This window comes from Caretta caretta, chromosome 1 (assembly GCF_965140235.1).
Source record: "Caretta caretta isolate rCarCar2 chromosome 1, rCarCar1.hap1, whole genome shotgun sequence".
NCBI lineage: Eukaryota > Metazoa > Chordata > Testudines > Cheloniidae > Caretta > Caretta caretta.
In genome coordinates, this window is record NC_134206.1 from 323,189,110 (window position 1) to 323,212,613 (window position 23,504).

Sequence of the window (23,504 nt, forward strand, 5' to 3'; positions counted from 1 at the left end):
CCAAAAAAAAAAAAAAAAACCCACAAGATAAACAGATACTGGAAACCAAGAGTGATAAATTTTTATAGGAGTCTCCAAACTATATCTAAGCACAAAGTTTTATATTTTTATATATATAAATAAAAACTTTATCCTCACAACCCACCTGTGAGGCCCAAGAGAGTTACAACATTTTACAGATGAGGTAATTGACAGACTCAGTAAGGAAATATGGTGCAATTAGAAAAAGGGAGGAATGGAAATATGGGGTTGGTAGAACTAGGCTTTGACCTTTCCTTTTAATGAAACTTTAGGCTGTCTATAAAACAAATAGAATTTTAAAACCTTTTGTCTGAGCTGCATCTTAACTGCGAATTTTACCCAAAAAAGGTATGTATTTTAGAACCAGTCCTGAAACCATCTTGATTCAGTTGACCACTTTACTAAACTCAAAGATCCAATTTAAACCACCTCATTGCTAGTGTAACAGTTTGAAAACAAGAAACGTCTTGTTTTCTCACGCCAACATTTTAAAGCTTGTTTTGACATGCCAGGTCCTTTTCATTAATTCATGTTCACCATCAATATTTTTTCTTGTGGTATTAAGTTTTAAAATCGACACTACAAGTGTTTAGCATTTTGAAGCCTCTAAGATTCAGACTTCAGCATCATTTTCATATCATATCGTACCTGCAGAACTTGACGTCTGACTTTCACTGACTGACTTAACCAGCCTGTTGTCACCATACGCCACTGAAGGCGATTCTGAAAACGGTACTGGTTTGTCTTCCTGCAGCTGTTCCTCCTGCAGTTTATGCTGTTCTTGTAGCTTGCTGTGATTCTGAATTACTTTGTTAGCCGTTTCCATGACTACATCTGTATTTAAACTTTCAGCTGCCATTGCTAAGAGTTCATCATCATCATCCCCAAGATCCCAAGCATCACTTGTGTTACTTTCAAATTCTTGGAAGGTACTGACTTTCTTCAATTTCACAGGAGTTGTTGGTGGCTTGGATGCTGGTTTTATCAAGCTGTTAAAAAAAAAACAAAAAACACAACAGAACACACAGTTAGATGTAACTTGTTTATCAGCAGTAAGAGCACTAGTGAACAAAGCCAAGAGGGGGAAAACAGTCACATTTTAAATCAGCCCAAAGATGGTCAAAGACGCAAGTGGCAGTTGGCATATAAACTGTCACTGACTTTCAGTCGGAGCTGGGCATCTAAGTGTATGGCTACACAGCAAAAAACCCACAACAGCGAGTCTGAGAACTGTTGAACCTGACTCAGGCTCAAGCCGCAGGGACTAAAGATAGCAGTATAGATGTTTGGACTTGGGCTTATGACGAGGTGGAGTTAAGGACGCTACTGAGTGGGTGATTCAAGTCATGGAGGAGCAAACACAGATGCTAAAAGCCTTAATGCCGCTGCAGACTGAGCAGATGTGGGCCCGCCCCCCCCCCCCCCCCGCGGCACATTCAGAACTCTTTTTCCATGCCTCCCCCAAACCACTCACACTGTCCTTTCTGCTTTCCACAAGTTCTCAATTTCCCGTTCACTCCACCCCCTCAGACAACTTTCAAAAGGATAGCTGGACCTACACAGAGTTTTGAAAGTCTGCTCTTCCCGTGTACCTCCTTTCGGAAATAAAAAACAAGTTTTTGAACGATAACTAACCTTTATTTGTGTCCTACAAATTGAGATAGCAAACACTACCAAGACATACACAAGCAGTTTAATCATTTGCTTACTGGAATTGAAGGCCCCAAATTTCACAATTGCTTCCTATGAAAACTAGATGCAACACTGCAATACCAATCACAGAGATATATATTACTGGTTCTCATTTTCAAAAAGTGTTGCCTCGAAGCCTCCCTCATTCAAATTGCCCCGGTATCTGGCTGCTCAAAATCAGCCAAGCGGTCTGCCTCAGCTCTCCATCCCTGAGCAAACCTTTCACCCTTAGCTTCACAAATATTATGCAACATATAAAATGTGGCTATGAGCACAGGTATATTACCCTCATTGAAGTCTAATCTGCCAAAGGCATTGCCAGTGCACATTTTATCTGTCGAAGGCACATTCCACAGTCACCTGCACCTACTCAGCCTGCTGTTGAACTACTCCTTACTGCTATCCAGGTTTCCAGTGTAACGTTTTATGAGCCATAGTTATAAGGGGCATGCTGGGGCTCCCAGGATCACCATGGGCATTTCAACATCCCCCACTGTAATCTTCTGGTCTGGAAAGAAAGTCCCACTTGCATCTTTCTATACAGGCAGGTGTTCTTGAAGATACGTGCGTCATGCACCTTCCCGGACCACCCGGTGTTGATGTCAGTGAAACGTCCACAGTGATCCACAAGCACCTGCAACACCACGGAGAGGTACCCCTTCCTATTGATGTACTGTGGTCTGTGCCCAAACTGGAATGTGTGCGCCATCTATTGCCCCTCCACACTTAGGGAAATTCATTTCTGCAAAGCTGGCTGCTGTTTCATGCACATCTCTCAGAGTCAAGGTCCTTCGTAGCACAATGCAATTAATTGTCCTGCACACTTGTATTAACGCAGCCCCAATGGTTAACTTCCCTACTCCAAATTGATTTGCGACCAACTGGTAGCAGTCTGGAGTCGCAAGCTTCCATATTGCGATTGCCACGTACTTCTCTACCAACAGGACAACTCTCATTCTGGTGTCCTTGCGCCACAGTGCTCGGGCGAGCTCCACACAGTTTCAAGAAGGTGGCTTTCTGCAGCCGAAAGTTCTGTTGCCACTGCTCATCATCCCAGACCTGCATGACAATGCGATCCCACCACTCAGTGCTGGTTTCCCCAAGTCCAAAAGCGATGGTCCACCATGTGCAGCTGTTCCATGAATGCCAAAAGAAATCTAAAGTTGCTCCTATCCATATCACACACCATATCAGGCAACTGGGAGTCTTGTTCAGTTTGGAACTTCATGATTAACTGCACGGCCATTCATGTTGTTTTAATGATGGTTATCAGAGGATAGGAGAGCAGTGAGGGATCCATCCCTTCACACAAAGATGCCAGGGTGCACAGCAAACAAGGGCTGTTGAAAAATATCATGAAAGAAAGCCGAAAGCCCATGGAATGCCAGGACGGAAAACAATGCATCATAGGTAGGTACCCACAGTGCATTGCTCACACTGTCGATGATAGTGCCCCAACTGTGGATGCACGCTGCCGACAGAGGGAGCAAGTATGAACATGCAATACAGATTATTATAGTGCTTTTTAAGTGTCGACATAACTTTTGTTGACAAAACTCTGTAGTGCAGACAAGGCCTTACACTTAGATTGCAAGCTCTGTGGGCAAGAGACCATATTTTTATTCTTTGTTTCTTTAGCACCTGACATAATAAGGTGCCGGCTCATAAATAATAAGCATGTGTGACATGACTATTTTAAAAGTGCTACTATACCACTAATGCTGAAATGCTTACGTAAAACTAAAATTTCTATCAAAAACAAATTGTTTATCTGTATTTTGGGATAAAACATTACTGCTACTAAAAGCATAGGGATAATTGTTTCACAGAAATTCGTCCACTCCTGCTACTTAATCTGTGATATTACAGTTGTCTCAACTATTGTAACTATCTCCACAACAGAAAAGATTAGGATTCACAGGAGGAACAAGTAGTAAGGACAGATAAATGAAGCAAGAGATCTTCTCTGAAGGGGGAATTGTACAGGAAAAAAAACAGGACACGGCTAGTCTGCACAGTGGTATTCTTCACAAGTGCACAGCATGCTCCAGAAGAATGATGAAAATCAAAAGCACTTCTTGTACTTACGGAAACACAAGCATGAAAACAAAAATCTCAATATAAATCAGGATACTCTGCTACAGCTTTCTGTATTCCTCTTATTATTGAAAAGTTGTCCCCTTCTTATATTAGTCAATCTTCCTGTTTACACTATTAGAGACACAAAAGGTGGGAGAGATAATATCTTTTATTGGACCAACATCTGTTGATGAGATTCTTGTCTCTCACCAACAGAGAAAGCTTGATAATTAGCAAAATTGGCAATGAAATTAGGAAACATTTGTTAAAATTAGATTCATTCTTAACATTATGTGAGAAAGTAGCATAAATGCAGCATTAGAAATCAGAAGTTATGCATACAAGGGTTAGGAAATTCTAAAAGTTAAGATTTCCCTCACAACTGTCACTTGGCCAGACTGCACAATATAAAAAAACAACAACAACTTGAAGGTACTTCTTGTCAACCCCTATCCTGAGGTGAATAAACCAAGGCCAAGGAAAAGTAGAGTTCTAAGGAGAAAGAAGCAGCTTTAGTACGGACGTCTGAAGTGAACATGCTCCAACAGAGCGCATGGTTAAATTGAGCTTAATTCTTAACTTCCAGCAATGGCACTGTTGGCCTTTCTCCTCCCACCCCAACCCATTTTCTCTCTACTGTATTCACTCTTTTACCAAAACTTCTTTCCTCTATAAAGGTCAACAAGACTTTTAGCCCAATATAACGTCAACATATTTTTGCTTACACTGTGTATCAAAACTGAATTGGAACAATGTAAATAAGAAACAGGATACACAATAGGAATTATGGAGTCAAAATCTGGAGGGAGGGAAATGGAAAATAGGTCAAAGATATTTTTTTTAAAATGAAGTTCCCCTTTCACATGATTCACAGCCATATTTTCTTGCTTTGACTGTTGAGCACTTCATTTCTCAGCCTTAATATTATACTAACTATGTCTTCCACCTAGTTTCTGTTTTAACAGGAAGAGACAAGACTGAAGCTATTTATTTTATTGAGCTCATTAACTCCTTGAATTGGAGTGACATGATAGGCCTATGAAGTATAGAAGCTCAAATGAATTAAGGTGTTCTTAGAAGCATCCAAACCAAACAGCATGTGAAAACTGCTCACTTTTAACATTCCAAATTTAAGAACTACTGGCCTAATTCGTCTCAGTTTTGGATTATGTAGTCTGAGGAAGTGACTAAGAAAGAATAAGAGAAGTGAAATTTCTAGCTACAGTCATCTGACTAACCTAAAGATAGCTTTTTTCAATGTGAGCTGCCTTCACTTGGTAGCCAGCTGAAGTTCTTCCCATTCTGAGGGAATTTGATTATTTTGTGAATACATAAATCAGATGAATTTGGGCCAAACCGTTTGCTACTGAGGTTGTGGAGTGGATTCTGGAGGAGATGTCTTTTGTTTTCTCTGGTTACTCTTAGGCCACCAATGCTCACTGAGATACGAGAGGCATTAGTAGTATTTCATTCCACAGTCTCTTATTAGGACGTGTCTCGCTCCTGGCTGGTGAAAGCTAGTAGGGAAGCATTGTGTCCAATACTGGTGGAGACTATCAACACCTCCATTAAGGTGAGTGGGTTGCCAGCTTCACTTAAGCTTTTGTGCAGCCTCTGCTCCAGAAACCAATGCCGGAAGCTCAAGTGTAGCTAACTACCTATCGTCCAGTATCCAACCTTCCATAGTTGGTCAAGACGTCAGGTGAAGTTTTGAAGTGTTCCATCTCATCTCATCTCCTGGAGCTACTAGGAAAGTTAAACCAGACGGCATGGTTGCAATGCTTTCAGTATACTGATAATACCCAGCTCTCTCTGTCTGTCACTTAATGCAATCACAGCTGTTAAACACTTAGCCCAACATCTGTGAGAGACAGCTGGTGCTCCTCAATGCCTCAAACTGAAACTCAATCAGGGTAAACATGAGAGAAAGCAAATGGGTTGGAGGAAGCAACCCAAAGACATGGTATCCCCCACAGATAAGGGCACATATGTATCATATGTTTTAATTATAAGAGTTTATAATATTGGGTTATTGGATTCCCCAGCTGCCGTTAGTCATATAGAGATAAAATTCATGCACTATTTTTTATTTCAGAGTTGCAGCCATGTTAGTCTGTATCCGCAAAAAGAAAAAGGAGTACTTGTGGCACTTAGAGACTAAGAGACTAACAAATTTATTTGAGCATAAGCTTTTGCTCAAATAAATTTGTTAGTCTCTAAGGTGCCACAAGTACTCCTTTTATTTTTTGTCTACCGAAGATACTTCAAGAATTTCTGACAGATGTAGAGCTTGTTAGATATAATCCATGCCTTTGTCACCCTCAAGATTAGATTACCATACTGCACCCTATATGGGCTACATCTTAAATCAACCCAGAAACTCACACTAGTGCAGCATATACATGGCAGCCTGTTTCTTAAATAGCATTTCTTGGTGGAAATATGTGAAACCAGTACTCTGTGATCTGCCATGGCTGTGTATTAGTTTGTGAGTGTAGATTAAAAGGCAGCGGTTTTGAGCTGTTAAACCCTAAATGGCTTAAAGCTTGTCTGCTTGAGAGACAGTAGTATCTCTCTCCCCCCGAACCTTGTGTGCTATATTGCCACAGCTCTGATGATCAGAGGCACTGAGCAAGAGCTCCCTTGTTTAAGAGAGGAGCTACCAGTAGAAAAGTTTCCATGAGAGCTGTTCAGCATTGCCCACATTAGTGTACAAGTCTGTTGGCCAGCAGGTCCCACTACAAGGCTTATTTACTTGGGCTTTGCAGAATGGAGTGGCGGAAGCCTGTGTAGGGATAAGGAATTTGACACAGTTTGCTTTAGCTTGTATATATTCTCCTTATTAATGCCTGAATGTACTGAATAGAACTCGAAAAATGGCAATACCAATGCCAAATTAGAAAGATAACAGTACCATTACCACCTGTGTAGAACCTAATCTCCTTTTTTCCACCCCTTCATTGACCTTGAAGTTCATACATAGCTGCTTGTATTGGAACATTTGATCAGACTATGGACTTAATTCTGAAGTCTCAGGGAAGTTTTAATTTGAGTTCTTATGTGAACCAGAATTAAATGCAAAAGCAACTAGATTTTAACTCAAATCACTTAATATGCTCACTAGCTTGTTAGTAACTTGCAAATGGTACTTTTAAGAATGCAGAAAAAGAAGTTTTTTTCCTCCTTTGGCTAACAATGTAATCCATCTGTCATACTACATTCTGTTATATTACGACATTTAATAGAACATAAAAATCCTACAGAAGCCTGAAACAAGACAGTCTCAACTGCTTTTGTGGAAAGTATCAACAGTTCTGTGCTATTGCTGATGAAGCAGTCATAGGTGCCCATGTTCAGTTTACAATATTTGGCATTCCTAGGAAGTCCATACTCAAAATATAAAATTAATACTGTTTTCAATTACTATTTGGAACTTTCCTTTTTTCCCCCCCCCATTAAAGATGAGATAATTGTATTTTTTAAACCAAAAGCCAGCTAATGTCTATTTGTCTAATAAGCCTTGGGACTTGCAAGGATGTTGAAAAATCTTTTTAATGCTTTTAATTCACAAGAGCGAGAACATTTTTAAATTATATTAAATGCACTGAGTCTCTGTCTACATTATGACTAAGTCAGCAAAACTTACGTCGCTCAAGATTGCGAATATTTCTTCCCTCAGGTGACATAAGTTCCGCAGACATAACAGTGTGCACACAAGTGCTATTTTGGTGTGAGAACGTCTCCTACTAACATAGCTTAAGTCGCTTGCAGAGGTGGGGGGGTTTTTATGCTGATGGGAGAGAACTCTACCATCAGCATAGAGTGTCTTCACCAACTATATCAGTAAAACTGCACCACTGCAGCGCTGTATGTATAGACATCACCTAAGAGTTTTGGTGCTGTTAGACTTGGCAAGGAATTTTTTCTGTTTTATCATGGCCATGGATCTAGTCAAACAGAAAGACTCCAATTTCAGGAGTATTATTTTATCCAAATACTCTTATCACCTGAGACATTGATAATAATATATAATGGAAAAGTTAAAAAAAAAAGTCCATCAGCAATTCTTAGATCAGGGGTTCTCAAACTAGGAGTTGGGACCCTTCAGGGGGTCACGAGGCTATTACATGGGGGTTCATGAGCCATCAGCCTCCACCCCAAACCCTGCTTTGCCTCCAGCATTTAAAATGGTGTTAAAAGTGTTTTTAATCTATGGGGGGGGGGGGGGTCGTCGCACTCAGAGGCTTGCTGTGTGAAAGGGGTCACCAGGATAAAAATCTGAGAACCCTGTCTTAGACAATATGGAAGGTTATCTTCATCCCTATCATAGAGTCCTTTCTTACATCAAATCCCTAATCAAGTTAGTTCCTCTTTCATAGTAATGGGACTATTCTTCTTGTTTGATTTGTGTAAACACCATGACTGCCAGGTTAAAAAACAAAAAAAGTTAACTCTCAGACCAACCTTGCTCTCTACAGACTGCATATCAGTGGTCTTGTGTGCCTGAAATCTGAACTACCTTGGGAACACCTTCTAGGTCTGCAACAGAATCATACAGCAGAGTAGCATGAAGAAGAAGGGATCATGAAATATCTCATTGTGCTTTTCCCATTTCTATGACAGAATTCATCAGATAGTAAATGAAGAACATATAGAGGTGTGTGAAGGTTCCTTCCCCACTCTGAACTCTAGGGTACAGATGTGGCGACCTGCATGAAAGCCTCCTACGCTTACTTTTACCAGCTTAGGTTAAAACTTCCCCAAGGTACAAACTATTTTACCTTTTGCCCTTGGACTTTCACTGCCACCACCAAATGTCTAACCCAGCTTATTACTGGGAAAGAGTCGTTTGGAAACGTCTTTCCCCCCAAAATCCTCACCAAAACCTTGCACCCCCCTTCCTGGGGAAGGTTTGGTAAAAATCCTCACCAATTTGCATAGGTGACCACAGACCCAAACTCTTGGAGCTTAAGAACAATAAAAAATGTATTCAGTTCTTGAAAAGAAGAATTTTAATTGAAGTAACAATAAAAAGAATCACCTCTATAAAATCAGGATAGTAAATAACTTACAAGGGAATTAGATTCAAAACATAGAGAATCCCTCTAGGCAAAACCTTAAGTTACAAAAAGACAGGAATATCCATTCCATTCAGCACAGCTTATTTTCTCAGCCATTTAAAGAAATCATAATCTAACACATATCTAGCTAGATTACTTACTAAGTTCTAAGACTCCATTCCTGTTCTGTCCCCGGCAAAAGCATCACACAGACAGACCCAGACCCTTGTTCGCCCCATCCCCCCCTCCAGCTTTGAAAGTATCTTGTCTCCTCATTGGTCATTTTGGTCAGGAGCCAGCCAGGTTATCCTAGCTTCTTAACCCTTTACAGGTGAAAGGGCTTTTCCTCTGGCCAGGAAGGATTTTAAAGGGGTTTACCCTTCCCTTTACATTTATGACAAGGTATAAGAACACATACTAGTCAAACCCTTTACTGGCTTTAAATTTATATAGTTTTATCTTGTAAGCAGGTCAAGAATTGGCTCCTTCTCCCAGCTCTCTGGCACTATGGTTCTTAGCAGGCTCTTTATGCGCTCCACAGTGACATCTGCTCTCACCAGCACTTCTCTCCAACATGGAGAGAGGGCAGACTGTCCCCATGACATCACTAGGGAGAGGAACAAAGGAGTGGATTGGAACAACCACACTACCAGCCAGAGAAGCTGGTTCCTGGCCTGTCATGGAGAGCCATCTCAAGAAACAACACTTCCCTTAATACCCTGACAGTTCTATCTAGCTATTTCTAATGTACTTAGTTCCATAAATTCTAGACACCCTACCAGATCAAAGATGCCTAATATAAGTTCTCTCACTCCTCTTCCTGCTGGATTATTTCTATTGGCCTTTAAGCACTGGTAATTGCTCAAAACTCCAACAGCCAACATATACCTTCTCCCTGCATTGCTTCTGTTATTCCACCACCCAACACTCTCGCATGCATGCGTGCACACACACCCCCCAGACCTTGTAACTCCCTCACAACCAGGACAACTGGAGATCCTTCACCCCTCTCAAAAAAAACCTTGTAATTTAGTTAAAACAATGTTTTGTGCTGGATCATGGCTCAGTTTCTGATCAATGATATAGTTATAGTATGATAAATTTTAGGTTTTATGTTAAATGTGGGTGCTTTTAAATAATGTGAAAGGCCTTGAGCTTTTGATGGACACTGGAAAAACAGAAATAAAATAATTTGTGTAGTGTATGTCCCATTTAAAAAAGAAGTCACCAATCTGACAAACTCATTCTTCCCTCTGTATATTTTCTCCACTCTATTATACTAAATTTAATTAGATTATAAAAATATTAAAAAAAAAAACATTCTATTTAGTAAGACATTCTTCGAAGTCTCATAAGGCACATGCACAACCCATTAAGTAAAATGAGCATACAAGATTTGTCATGAATAAAAAGAACAAGTTAAAAGAATAAACATTAATAATTTCCTACTGTGTTATAAGCAAGCAAAGCTTAAAGTTGGCATAAAGATGTAAACATTTGTGCAGTTGTCACAAACTAAGCAAGCACAGTACACATCACGAAAGATTACAGCCAATAAGAAATACTGGATACAAAAAATTTAGACACAGATTTGCAAACTGTAATTTTGATTTATGAACACAGGGATTGCCATGCCTGATCAGAAAATAAAATCTGGTATCTTTCCCGTGGCAACGACAACACAACATGCCAAAAGAAAGGTGAAAAAATTCTCAATATTTTTCATCAACTATACAATTAGGTACAAAATTGAGCAATACAGCCTAGAACAGGAGATTAAATTAACCTCATTTTAGCAAGTTTAACTACAAATATTTTTAAATTGTCATTACTACAAATCATTTACGTAAAATGGTAAATGTACAGGGCATTTTGCAAACAGAATAAGACATTTAAACAAGACGCTCCAAAAGAGTTTGCAATTTAAGTCATGCAAGATACAATGAACTGCTGTTAGGTAGTTGATACTGTAAGAATCAGCAATGTAACAGAAGTTAGAATGGGGAAGGGAATAGCATGATGTGGTAAGATATGGAAGAGGAAGATGACTAACAGCAGCATTTTGGACAAACTAAGGAAGAGGAGGAGGTGGTGAGAGGCCAGAACAGGTCAGAATCATCTAGTACTTTTTAATTTTATGTTAACTTACGTTCCATGCAACAATGGATCAAAAGGAGGATGCTGAGCTCCATACACATGTTGGATACTAAAGACAGAAAAAGAAGCGATCACAAATTTGACAAGAGATTTAAAAAAAACAAACCAAAAATATTTCATCAACTTTCTGTCTCAAAGAAGCACATATAAAAAGAGTTGTTGCTAAATATACCATTATAAAGAGTGAGCAAAAGTCACAGTATATGGGAAGCGGGGTAATCATTTCCATCAGGATTACCATTAAACCATAAACTCCTCAGGGCAGGGATTTTGTATGAGCACACTGTTGAGACCTAAAATTTTATTTCTTAAACTCAGAATTAAAATGAAAACAAAAATTAAAGATTTTTTTTTTAAACACAGAGTGCATGTTGCTTCTGAACCCCTTCCTTTTTCAATTAACCACATTCTTCATTCACCGGTCATTAAATCCTATAAAAGTGCCTGAAAGAGCTTATTGTAAAGAAGTTAATCATCCCTATTTCTGGAGGCATGGGTCATTTCCTTGTGACCTTGGTTGCTACCTGATTAATGCAGTAATTTAACTATCTCTAAGCATCATCTAACTTTCCTACAAACCCCTCAGATTCCCCCATAATATGGGATGTTGAATGGGTGGTTTAAGTATCTGATTTAGACTTAATCAGTATTACATCTAAGTCTCACCATGTGCCTTAACACTACAGCTAACGGTAACTGATCTAACATACCACATGTTTTGCAGCAACTAAATGAAATGGGTTGAGAAAATCTTAACATAAAAATTCTATTGATTAAAATGCTATGACAAAATGAAAAAAGAGTTTGCTTTTTAAAGTGCACAATATTGGATGCCATGTTATGAGCTAGCCATGACTCACATCCAATGTCATTTCAGTCGATCTGCAATTGCCCCAAACCAGGATAAAAGTGTCACATCATAAGCTACAAAATGGAGATACACAGTATGTCTACCCCACAATTAAAAACCCACAGCTGACTGGGACTCGGGCTAAGGGACTGTTTAACAGCAGTCTAGATCTTCGGGGTCAGGCTGGAGCCTGGGATCTAGGACCCTGTGAGGTATCGTGTACTTTATAAACAATTTGCACGATGTTAGACAATTACAGCATGCATCATCATGACGGCTCCTTTGTAGTCACTATTGTACATAAGATCTATCAGTTCAAGAGAGACACAGTATACAAGATAGCGTGCATTACAGAACAAACACAATGGCAATGCCACGAAGAAAAACAAAATAGGCTTGTAAATACAATTTCATGTACAACATCCTTAAGAGGAGTGATTATAAAAATGTTACTATGTAAGCAATATAATAAGTTTTGTCCTTCTCAAAATAAAAGTAAATTTACTTACAAGTTTCAACCTGACAAACATCTACTAAAATTAAAACTTCAGGGAGAGCAAGGGAGATTAAAGAGGTGGTGCTTATATTGGAAATACTGACACAGGCTATCCTATTGTAGCATGAACATACTCATCTTAATGCTATATGTACACAAAGAATGCCATACCTGCACTTAAACTACTTCCTCATGGCACAGTCCATAACCGAAAATGGAATAAAAGTGACTTTAGTGATATTTGAAAAAGTAAAAGTATTTTTACTTGCCCTCTTACGCAACACAGCCAGAGTACATTGTGAAGTACTAATATACTTACTTGATCCTGCTTTAGAAGAATGATTCTGATTGGCCATGGGCAACTGGTATTTTTCCCCCACGAAAAATGCAGAAACTCATGGATATCTGCCCTGTTCCTCCTCCTGTTCCATATCTACATGAGCTCATTTGGAGATGCTGTGTGCCCTGCTTTCAACAGCATGTCTATGACACACAGCTGTCTCACACCTATTAGGCACACTAAAAGCTCTATATGAAAGCTACAAGAGAGCAACTTCTGGATCAAGAACAGCTAGCTCAAACTAAACTCAAGAAAGACTGAAGTAATGCTGGCTGGAAGGAGGAAACACCTCTGACACCTACTCAGGACATTGAGATCCCTTCCTATTACAGGCATCTTCCCTTCATTCATCAAGAATTGTGTGGCCTCAAAGTCTTACTCAACCAGTGACTGTTCTTAGATGCCCAGGTAGTGACAGTAGTGAGATATGCCCTTTTCTACCTTCTGCTTGCTAGGAATATTCACCACTTCCTATCAATCAAGAATCTGGTCACCATAATTCATATCCCTTTCAGACAGAGATGACCCATCCTCACTGATAGTGGGAAGTTCAACCATCCCCAGAACAGCTCGAGTCACACTCACACAGGCAGGCTCCCTCCCCTTACTCTCAGTCTCCCCTCCAGGAAAGCAGCAGCCTCTCTCTGTGGGATAAAAAAAGAAAAGGAGTACTTGTGGCACCTTAGAGACTAACCAATTTATTTGAGCATGAGCTTTCGTGAGCTACAGCTATGCTCATACAGATGCATCCGATGAAGTGAGCTGTAGCTCACGAAAGCTCATGCTCAAATAAATTGGTTAGTCTCTAAGGTGCCACAAGTACTCCTTTTCTTTTTGCGAATACAGACTAACACGGCTGTTACTCTGAAACCTGATCTCTGTGGGATGTAGCTCATGGGCTGTGGCAGCTGCCGTGCAGGGAGGGGCAAGGCTGCACCATGTGACTGAGCAGCTCCAGAAAACTCTGGCAGAAATCAGGGTGGTAGGGAGGAGAAAACATGATCCTGTGTGCTCCTCTCCCCCCAACCTAGCCTCTGACTTCAGAGTAAATTACTATAATCCAATGCATCTGGGGCTGAAGGTCAAAGTAATGTAGCAGAGTGTAGCAGTTTGCATTCTCAGCAGGACAGACCATCTTAAGGATGCAACCTTTCCTATCCAGCATACAACTATTTCATCTAGCATCTCAAGTACTGTAGCAGCCTTTTCACTGGTCTTGACAAATACAGTCTTCCCTACTGATATCCATTCAGAATGCTGCAGCAAAGATCATTGTCTTAGCCTTTCACATTGGCCATATCATCCCGCTCTTTGCATTCCTTCATTGATATGACAGAGAAGAGGAGGAGGCCAAACACAAGCTACTGGTCTTCATTTTCCAGGCTGTCATAACCTATCCCCACCCTGCCTATCATTTCTCACTCCTGCCTCCAACTGGCCCATCACATCAGCTTCCACCACCCACTTGTTACATTTTCAAACAAACACCTTCATGCTTTCTCCCATGCGTTGCCTCATACTTTGGAGAAGATCCCCATAAACATCTGCAAAACTAACTCATTATCTTCCTTCAAAACTATACTTTGCTGTGAGGCCTACAAAAAAAAAGAAAAACCTGACAACGGTTAGGCTGTTGGTATACAGACCACTGCCTACCACGCTAACCGATACTTATTCTTTCTTTCTTTGCAATTCCCAATCTGTCTGTATCTGTTATATCTAGTCTTATACACATATTGTTAACTCTTTGGGGCAGGGACTGTATTTTTGACAACACCTAGGACAATGGGGTCCTGGTCCATGACTGCGACTCCTAGGTGCTACGATATTACTATAATAACTACATCACTCCTGTACTCTGCACTTTTGGTTGGCTCCCAGCCTCATCTTCAAAACTATCAACAACTCAGAGCCCACCGACGGCATTCAGCTCTCCATCCACAAGTCCTTCCTAAAACAGTTGTGCACCACTGAAACAAGGCTTCTGCCCACGATAGACAAAGATAATACATTATTAGTCACGGAGGCTTGGCTGTTGGATAAGTACTGTTACACCTGCAACTAAGAGGGGAAGGGAAAGAATTGTTGCTCCACTGCTCCTTTGGTACAAATGACCAAAATGTGCACAGAGAATAATATTTATTTTGATTCAGTGTTAAGGGTTGGGTAGAAATGCATTTTTTATAAACTTGTGTGCAGTGAAAAATGTGTAATACCCTTAACGATTATTTGTTTTCTTGCTCTTAAAAGAAAATCAGTATGATTGGCAGCACTTGTGCTCCATTCATTTTTCTCCACACCAACCTCTTACCATAACTTCTAAGCTTATCATTTTGTTCATTGCCTGCTGATATTCTGGTCAACAGTGAGAGACACTGCCAACGTCTGGACTCAGACATTGGATTGAACACCCAGACATGAAAACTAAAAAGGGACACCTGCAGGCCAGCCCAGTGGAATTAATTGTCAGTGTCCTGAGATCTATATGCTGTGGATTTCCAATCACAGACTAAATTCAAAGGCTGATAGGATCCAGGAATGCAGCATATTTAGGGGCAGATCCTCTGTTGATGTAAGCTGTCATAGCTGTACTGAAGTCAACAGAGCAGTGACAAATTCACACCAGCTGCAGACCTTCTCCCTTTAGTCCTTGAAAAGGAGGGCTTGACATCATTCAGCAAAGTACTGTGGATGATCAAAAAATCATGCTGACAGATTCCAAACACCTATGAACTGAAAAATAATGTAAAATAAAGGAAGAAGAAGAAAAGGACCCTCAGGGTTCCTCTTCAAGGAAAAAAAAAAACAACAGAGTTCAACAGTGGTAAACAGTCAGTGCGTCCTGTATATCTTCTGAAGGGTAGTGTGTACTCTAATAAGGATTGGCTCTAGAGATAAGCTTAGTATGGCATTATATTGAATCTTCATACGTTAAAGTACAAATAGAACAATGGCAATATGCTCCACCTAGAATGAATAAGAGCATGCGCATGGCAATTAGAAAAGGCATTCTCCCATCTGAATGGCCATGGTGCCTTTTGGGCCATCAGAAAAATACCATGTTTGTGGATACAGCTGGTGAAGAAAGAATTGTTCAGGATTCACTTATTTCCCTGCCAGGACAAGACACGACAAGACGAGTTTTCAAGTTCTTTATCACTGTGGATGGCTTCCCTTCTCATCCCCAAGCAGATGGATCACCTCCCCTTTTATTATGTAATATCCCTGTGACAATTATGGTAATTGCTTGCATGGACAAGGAATAATTAGTTAAAAGCACATTAGAATATATATTCTAATGAAATTTAATAGCTAGAAACGACAGAACAACTAGTAGCATGTGACCTCCGAGCTCTGTGCAGCTAAAGCTCCAAAAACTCCCACTAAACCACAGATCAATTCGGAACACAGGAATTGCTGGATGCTAGATCTGATCAAGTTCCATCTAGTCTAGCATTCCATTTTGAACGGTGACCAGCACTTGATGGTTCAGAAGATGCAAGAAACCACACAGTAGGCAGATGTGGGATAATCTGCACCAAATGAAGGTCCCAGCCTAGTTTTTACTGTTTAGAGATTGGCTTAACTCTTCAAGCATGAAGTTTTATATACCTCCCAATACTCTATTTTTAACATTAACTATTATAGATATTCTTGTTATCCAGTGACAATCCCTCTTTTACTCTTGCTAAATTCTTGGCCTCTAACATCCTCTGGTAATGAGTTGCGCAGCCAAATTATGAATTGTATTAAGTATTTTCTTTTTTTCAGTTTTGAATTAGACACCTTTCAATTTCATTAAATTACCCCCTTGTTCTTCTGCTGTCAGGAAGGGAAAACTAATGCACCTATTCTGCCTTCTCTATACGATTCTTTATTTTGTACTTTTATCATGTTCCCTCTGATTCACCTCCTTGCTAAGGTAAACAATTGCAGTTTTCTCAATCTCTTCTCATATGAGAGTTTTTCTATGCCCGTGATCATTCTCATCTCCCTTCTTTAGGTCCCTATAATTCTACAGTATCTTTTTTGAAATGTGGTGATGAAGCTGAAAACAATTATAAGCCAAATTAGCTGAGGGGAAAAAAAATTAACAGAAAAATGTGAAGTTTTAAAATAAATAAAAAAAAACAAAAAACAAAAGGAGGGAGAAAGCTGATAGCAAGGAATATAAATAAGAAACTAGGAATTATAGAAAACTGATAAGGGAAGCAAAAGGACACAAGGCGAAATCTATGTTCAGTAGAGTTAAGGCCAATAAGGAGTAGTTTGGTGTATTAAGAACAAAAAAGAATCCTGCTAGTGGTACTGTTTCATTATTAGATAGAAGTTGTAGGATTATCAATAACAATGCATAAGAGGCAAAAGCATTTAATAAATATTTCCTGTTTTGTATTGGGCAAGACAGATGATATATTCACATATGATATTATGATGAAAAAGAAGAAATACTTTCTACTCAGTAACTCAGGAGGCGGTTAAAGCAAAGCTACTGAAATTAGACATTTTAAAAATCAGAATAATCTATAAGGCCAGAGGGGACCACTGTGATCATCTAATCGGACCTCCTCCATAACCCCTCCAGGCCCTCGGGTTGTGTACTTGATCAGTCAAAAAATCATTAGTTAATTGACTGGTCAAATATTTGAAAGCACTAGTTTACTAGAACAGTAACAAAAAAAGAGTAAAACTTTATGGTCTCAAATAGGTTTAGCTTTCTATACTTATGCCTAATTTTAAAAAAATGTATCTTAACAGAGTTATTTTATCTCAGAAAAAGGCAGAATACAATTCAATGAAGTTGTATAAGAAAAGGAAAATTGCACCATGATGCAATCAGAACATTAGGTTGCCACCTACATAAGGGTATTATTGCAGGAACATTTGACAATATTTCGCCACAATCGAATAATAAGCAGTCAATTGACCTGCTTGCCAAGCCTACTGACAGGCCATAGAACTTCTCTGAATTACCATAATTCCTGTTTGAATTAGAGCCTCTTAGAAAACATCCAATCTTCATTTTAAAGATTTCCAGTGATGGAAAAATCTACTACATCCCTTGGTAAGTTGTTCTAATGGTAACTACTCTCTCTGTTAAATATGTCGTGCCTTATTTATAGTCTCAATTTGTCTAACATCAGCTTTCAGCCACCGGATCTTGTTATACCTTTATCTGTTAGATTAAACAGCCCTTTATTAAATTTTTGTTCTGCATATAGCTATTTACAAAGTGTAATCAAGTCATCCCTTTTTGTTAAATAGCTGAGCTCCTGGAGTCTATCACTATAAGGCATGCTTTATAATCCTTTAATCATTCTCGCAGCTCTTCTCTGAACTTTCTCCAATATGTCAACACACTTCTTGAATTATGGACACCAGAACTGGACACTGTATTCCAGTAGCACTTGCACCACTGCCAAACAGAAAGGTGTACAACGGAATCCAGAGTTTTAAAATAACTAGCTGAAGAGCTCTCTGGACCACTAATGTTTATTTTTAATAAGTTTTGGAACACTGGGGAAGTTCCAAAGTACTGAAAGAAGGCTAAGATTGTGCCAATATTTAAAAAGCTAAGAATGATCTGGTAATTATAGGACTGTCGGCCTGATATCAACCCCAGGCAAAACAGTGTGGATAAAAATCAATTGTTAAAAAATATCAATGTTTTTTTAATTTATATTAAATACGGGGTGTGTGGTTTTTTTAAATAAACTAAATTAAAATTAAATTTGAAATTGACAACCCGTTAAGGCCTAAACTTACTGTAATCTGTTAAAATCATTGAGATTAAATATAAAAATAATATTAAACAGGACATATTTGCAACCAAGTTTTAAAGAAAATCAAACCACTGAATTTGTGGAAGTAACTGGCTAAGCACCTGGAACCAGAATTTGTTAAAGTACTAAACCAGATTTTGACAGCAGTAGTCTCTTCTGCAAGTGCAGAGGGAATATTTTCTTCATTTCAGTTTTTTCAACTAGTTCAGTACAATGACTAGTGCAGTTCAAAGTTAAGAAACCAACTGGGAGCTGAAAAAGCAGGAAAGCTTGTTAACCTCTTCCAATCTATGCATAGAAACTAGGTGTGAGAGAATGACATCTAAAATCTTGAAGTGCATGGTAACCAGAATCTATCAGTTCAGTTCACTAACTACAGATAACACTTCCTTGTTTAGTAAACCAACGGTTTTAAATGCAAAACATGTTTTGATAGATTTTTTTAAAAATCGTTTATCCAGCACGTTTAAGGTAGGGTTTTTTTTAAAAAAAGCTGGTTTTGTGCATTTTAATTGAATATTTATCCAAATAAACAAATCATTAGTAAAAAATTTATCTAGTAAAAAAATGCATCACTATTTTCTAACATAATAGAAAATGTAAAAATTAAAAATCTGACTAGATGTAAGTTAAGCTATACTATTGCTTAAATAAATGTGTATAGATATATTGTATCCTCCTGGTTAGCAAAAAGCAGCACCAATTTAGTAAAGGCTATATTTAACATGTTTTAATGGTTATCATCCAATGAGTGTCAACCTTTATTTAAGAAAATAACTAAAAAGTACAGATGTAAACCACAATTAAAGTTGATGATTTAAATCAAGGTTTTTTGCTTTGCTGATTTAAACCATGATTAAAAATTGGTGTTTAAATTGCTTTGATTTAAAAATCAAGCCACCCTGAACTAAGGGAGAGGAAATATAATTAATGCCAGGGTTAATCAGGGTTTTATGGAAAATAGATCGTGTCAAACTAATCTCATATTTTTTGATGAGATTACAATTTTGGTTGATGAAGGTAGTAGTGTTGACATAATATACTGCTGCGTCTACACGACAGTGGTGCAGTTGCATAGACACTAAAGCTTCCATTGCTATAGTAAATCAACCTTGCTGAGAAATAGTAGCTTGGTCAACAGAATTCTTTTTCTACCGAATGCAGTCTACACTGGGGCATAGGTCATCTTAACTACATCTCTCAGGGAGATGAATTTTTCCACAGACCCTGAGCAATGTAGCTGGCTCGACCCAACTTTCTAGTGTAGACCAGCCCTTAGACTTCTAAAAGACATTTTATTTGATGTTTTTCTAAAAGTTATGCTCTAGTTCAAAGAGGAATCAATTCAAGGAAATCCTATGGGCTGCTATATGCAGGAGATTAGACCAGATGATCACAGTAGTCCTTGCTGTTTCTACAATCTATGAATTACTACACACAGTGTAATGAATCGTTTCAACTAATTCTCCTCTATTCACTACTTGATTGACACACACAAAGATTTCTAACTGAAAGCTACTGAGATAAGCTGCTCAAGTAACTGAACAGTTTGGCACATAAAAATTCCAATTGTTAATTCAACAAGAAAAGCCACAAAGAAGAATTGAAAGATATCCTAGCACACTTGCCAGCAAGGAGCAAAGAACTCTCTACTGTGGCTGCCACCCAATCAAAGTGAAATTGACAAGAATCGGTTCAGAGAGACAAGGTGGGTGAGATAATATTTTTTATTGGACTAAGTTCTGTGGAGAGAGAGATGCTTTCTGGCTTACAAAGAGCTCTTCTTCAGGTATGGGAAACTTACTTAGAGTGTCAAGGAAGAGGGTGGACATGGTTGCAACACTGCATACCTTGAAATATGTGTCAACTACTTATGCTAAACAATCTGTTCCACCTCCTGTTTAACTGTGACATTCTGAGTAAGTTTCCCAGAGCTGAAGAAACGTTCTGTGTAAGCTCCAAAGCTTGTCTCTCTCACCAACATAAGTTGGTCCAATAAAAAAGATATTACCACCTTCAAGGCATGTGGAGCACGAAAGTCAATTATTTTTGGTTTACTGTACATCACTCAAGCCAAGCAGCAGAGGACAGCGTTCATGTTCTACAGCTACCCCTTACAGAAGCACGGTGCAACTTCCAGAGGCTAGTCAGTTTCACGGCTGTTGCTGTAAAGCGTTAGCTGTTCTCCAGCTCCTCTGGGGTACAACGCCGGAGGCCAGACCCTCCTCCTCAAGCCACGGGGACGGGGTGCAGAGCCGCCCTCAGCACCAGATGAAGGGACCATTCTGGCCCTAATATACACCCCACGCTAACAAATGACCCCGCCGCCTTCCAGCATCCCCACCCCGCCACTAACCCCACATAGCCCGGAGCCAGCCGCCCCACTGCCACCCTCCCTTCCGACAGGCCAGCCTCCTTCACCCACTCACACCCTCTCACCTCCCCGGCACCTTCGAGCCGCTCCGCTTCCAGAACTGCTTCCTGCCTCCGTCGTTCGCCATGGCTCCCGTCACCTCATCCCCTTCGCCGGAGCGCGGCGCCTCCCCGTGTCCGCCTGCTCGGTTCCCCACGGCACGGCACGGCCCGCTCTGCCCGGACTAAATCCTGGGAGTTTACTCCATCCCAACCGCTTCCCATTTACTTAGCGCAGAGCGCTGCCATATTGACACCAGGCAAAAAGCTCTATCCCCATTGGCCGGCGGAGTCCCGCACCAATCAGAAGTAAGTTTACTGACGGTTGGGTCAGAGTCACCCAATCAGGGCCACTCGAGCTGGGGTCGGGCGACTGGGAGCAGCTGGCAAAGGGAGGTGGGGAGCGAGAGCCAGAGCAGCCCCGGCCCCGCCTGTCGCCACGCCCCCTCCCTAAAGTCCCGCCCGCCTTCCACCCCTGGGTTCCCTCCCTTGCTGTCTCCCCACACCCCTCTCGCTGATCCCTCCCGTGTGTGCGAGGGGCTCGGCATAGATAGTCTCCAGGGGGCACGGTACAGACCGTCTCAGGGGTGAGGAGGGTGTTGGTCTAGCCTACCAGGACCTTTCCCCTCCACCATTTGGGGCGGGTTAGGGTGCCAACACCAGCGAGCAAGTCTACACTAAAAAATTAAGTCGACTTACGTTCTGTCGAGGTATAGCCACCTCTGTAATTAAATTGGTTTTTCACGTCCACGCTTCGCTCCCTCTGTCGGCGGTGCGCATCCTCAGCAGGAGCACTTCCACTGATTTAACCGATAGCGTGAGGCACAGACAACCCGGAGTTGTCAGCCTGCAGCGGGGCTGTGCCTGTCAGCCTGGTGACGCTCTGGCCTGCCAGCCCTGGAGGTGGGGCTCCGAGCTGTCAGCCCCAGTCGCAGGGCTCTGGACTCTCAGCCCTGGCGGTGGGGATCCAGCTGCCAAGAGCTGACAGCCAGAACTGTCAACACGGTGTCTACACTGCTGCTGCATCAATCTCAGTACATCAACCTAAGCGCTACGCCTCTTACAGCGGTGGAGTTATTAGTGGGCAACTTACATTGGCGGGAGCAACAAAGTAGTGTAAATGGTGACAGAATTTGGTAGCCATAGGTACAGTGCTCCGGACTGTGAAAAATTTCACACCATCTACAATGTAGTTGGGTCAACCTATCCCTCATTGTGGATAGAAGAATTCTTCCACCAACCTACCTCGCTCCTCTCAAAGGAGTGGCTTTACTACAGTGACAGAAAAACCGCTTCCGTCATCATAGTGTGTACACCACAGTGCTACAGCAGCATAACTGCAGCTGCAGCACTTGTAGACCCTTATTGCCCATAACAGCCCACCCCCAATCTCTTTCTCTCTCTCTCTCTCTCTCTCTCTCTCTCTGCTCATGTCTACACTACAAAATTATGTAGACCTAACTTACATAGGCATATAGCCACTGCAGTTATTAAATTGTTTGTGTGTGCACACTTGACTCCTTGTTTCAGTGGTGTGCGTCTTCACCAGGAGCTCTTGTATCGACTGTATTGTGAGTGTGGGGCATTGTGGGATGGCTCCTGGAGGACAGTAACAGTCGATATAAGCAACACAGTGTCTACACTGGCACTGCATTGGCCTAATTACATCAACTATGACTCTGTGGCACTCGGGGAGGTAGCATTACTAAATCAGCATAAAGAGGCATTTAGGTCAGCAGGAGCCAAATTTAAGTGAAGACACTTTCACCGCTAGACTGACACAAAACAGTTTATGTCAATCTAGCTGTGTAGGGTACACCAGGCCTCTCTCTCTCCAGCCTACGCTTCCCCTCACATTAATCATTTTACCCTAAGAAAGCTGCAGTTTCAGGTAGACCAGCTGAACAGTTATCTGTTTATTTACTATGTATTTGCACTCCATCAATGGTTGGGTTTTATAAGATGTTGAATATAACAAAAAGATAATCTTATGGCTAAACCACTGGAATTGGATTTAGGAAATCTGGGTTGATATCCCAGTCCTGTCACAGGCCTCTTGTGTGACCTGGGGCAAGTTACTTTATTTCTTTGTGCCTCAGTCCCATCAATAAAATGGAATACTGTATTTCTTTTCTAACACTGCTAGACTGTAAAGTCTTTGAGGCAGGAACCATCTCTTGGTATGGGTATGTACAACACTTAACACAATGTAGCTTCAATCTCTGCTGAGGAGTCTAGCCAGCACAAAAAAAATTATGTTGCACTTCTATGAGATTTTTAACAATGGCAATTCTACATGAAGTAACTCATTTATTTTTTCCAGATTCGTTTTATTTAGATGAGAAGGGTGTTGGTTGGTTAGTTAGTTTTTTTTGGCAGGGGTGGGAGGGATTTGGTTTGGTTTATTTGTTTGCTAACTCCATATTCCCTCGCCATTGAATTGGTCTAAATAAAGTATGATCTAATTTAGTCTCCATCCTAACAATCATTTCTGAAGGCATACCTTCTAATTTGAAAGGATAGATCCCATGATGAAGATTGTGGAAGATATTAGGACAGATTTTGACCAGAGTAACTGATATGCAGTTTTGAAACAAAATGCTATTATAAGGTA

At 40.4% G+C, this 23,504-nt stretch overlaps 1 protein-coding gene across 7 annotated transcripts in view; it reads right to left on the minus strand.

Annotated features, from left to right (window-relative positions):
• The window catches only part of TBC1D22A (TBC1 domain family member 22A), a 454,341-nt gene extending 433,184 nt beyond the window's left edge, over positions 1–21,157 (minus strand). For 3 of the 7 annotated variants that reach the window (XM_048836262.2, XM_048836263.2, XM_048836261.2), the window contains exons 1-3: positions 20,918–21,157; positions 11,002–11,058; positions 670–1,010 (exon numbers count right to left, since the gene is read on the minus strand). In XM_048836262.2, the coding sequence (XP_048692219.1) occupies positions 670–1,010; positions 11,002–11,058; positions 20,918–20,979 (460 nt within the window). In that variant the 5' untranslated portion in view covers positions 20,980–21,157. Of the gene's footprint in view, positions 1–669; positions 1,011–3,801; positions 3,897–11,001; positions 11,059–20,917 lie in introns of those variants that run through there. The other 4 variants (XM_048836265.2, XM_048836259.2, XM_075124482.1 and 1 more) reach the window with 4 other exon arrangements.
• Positions 21,158–23,504: the final 2,347 nt, after the last annotated feature.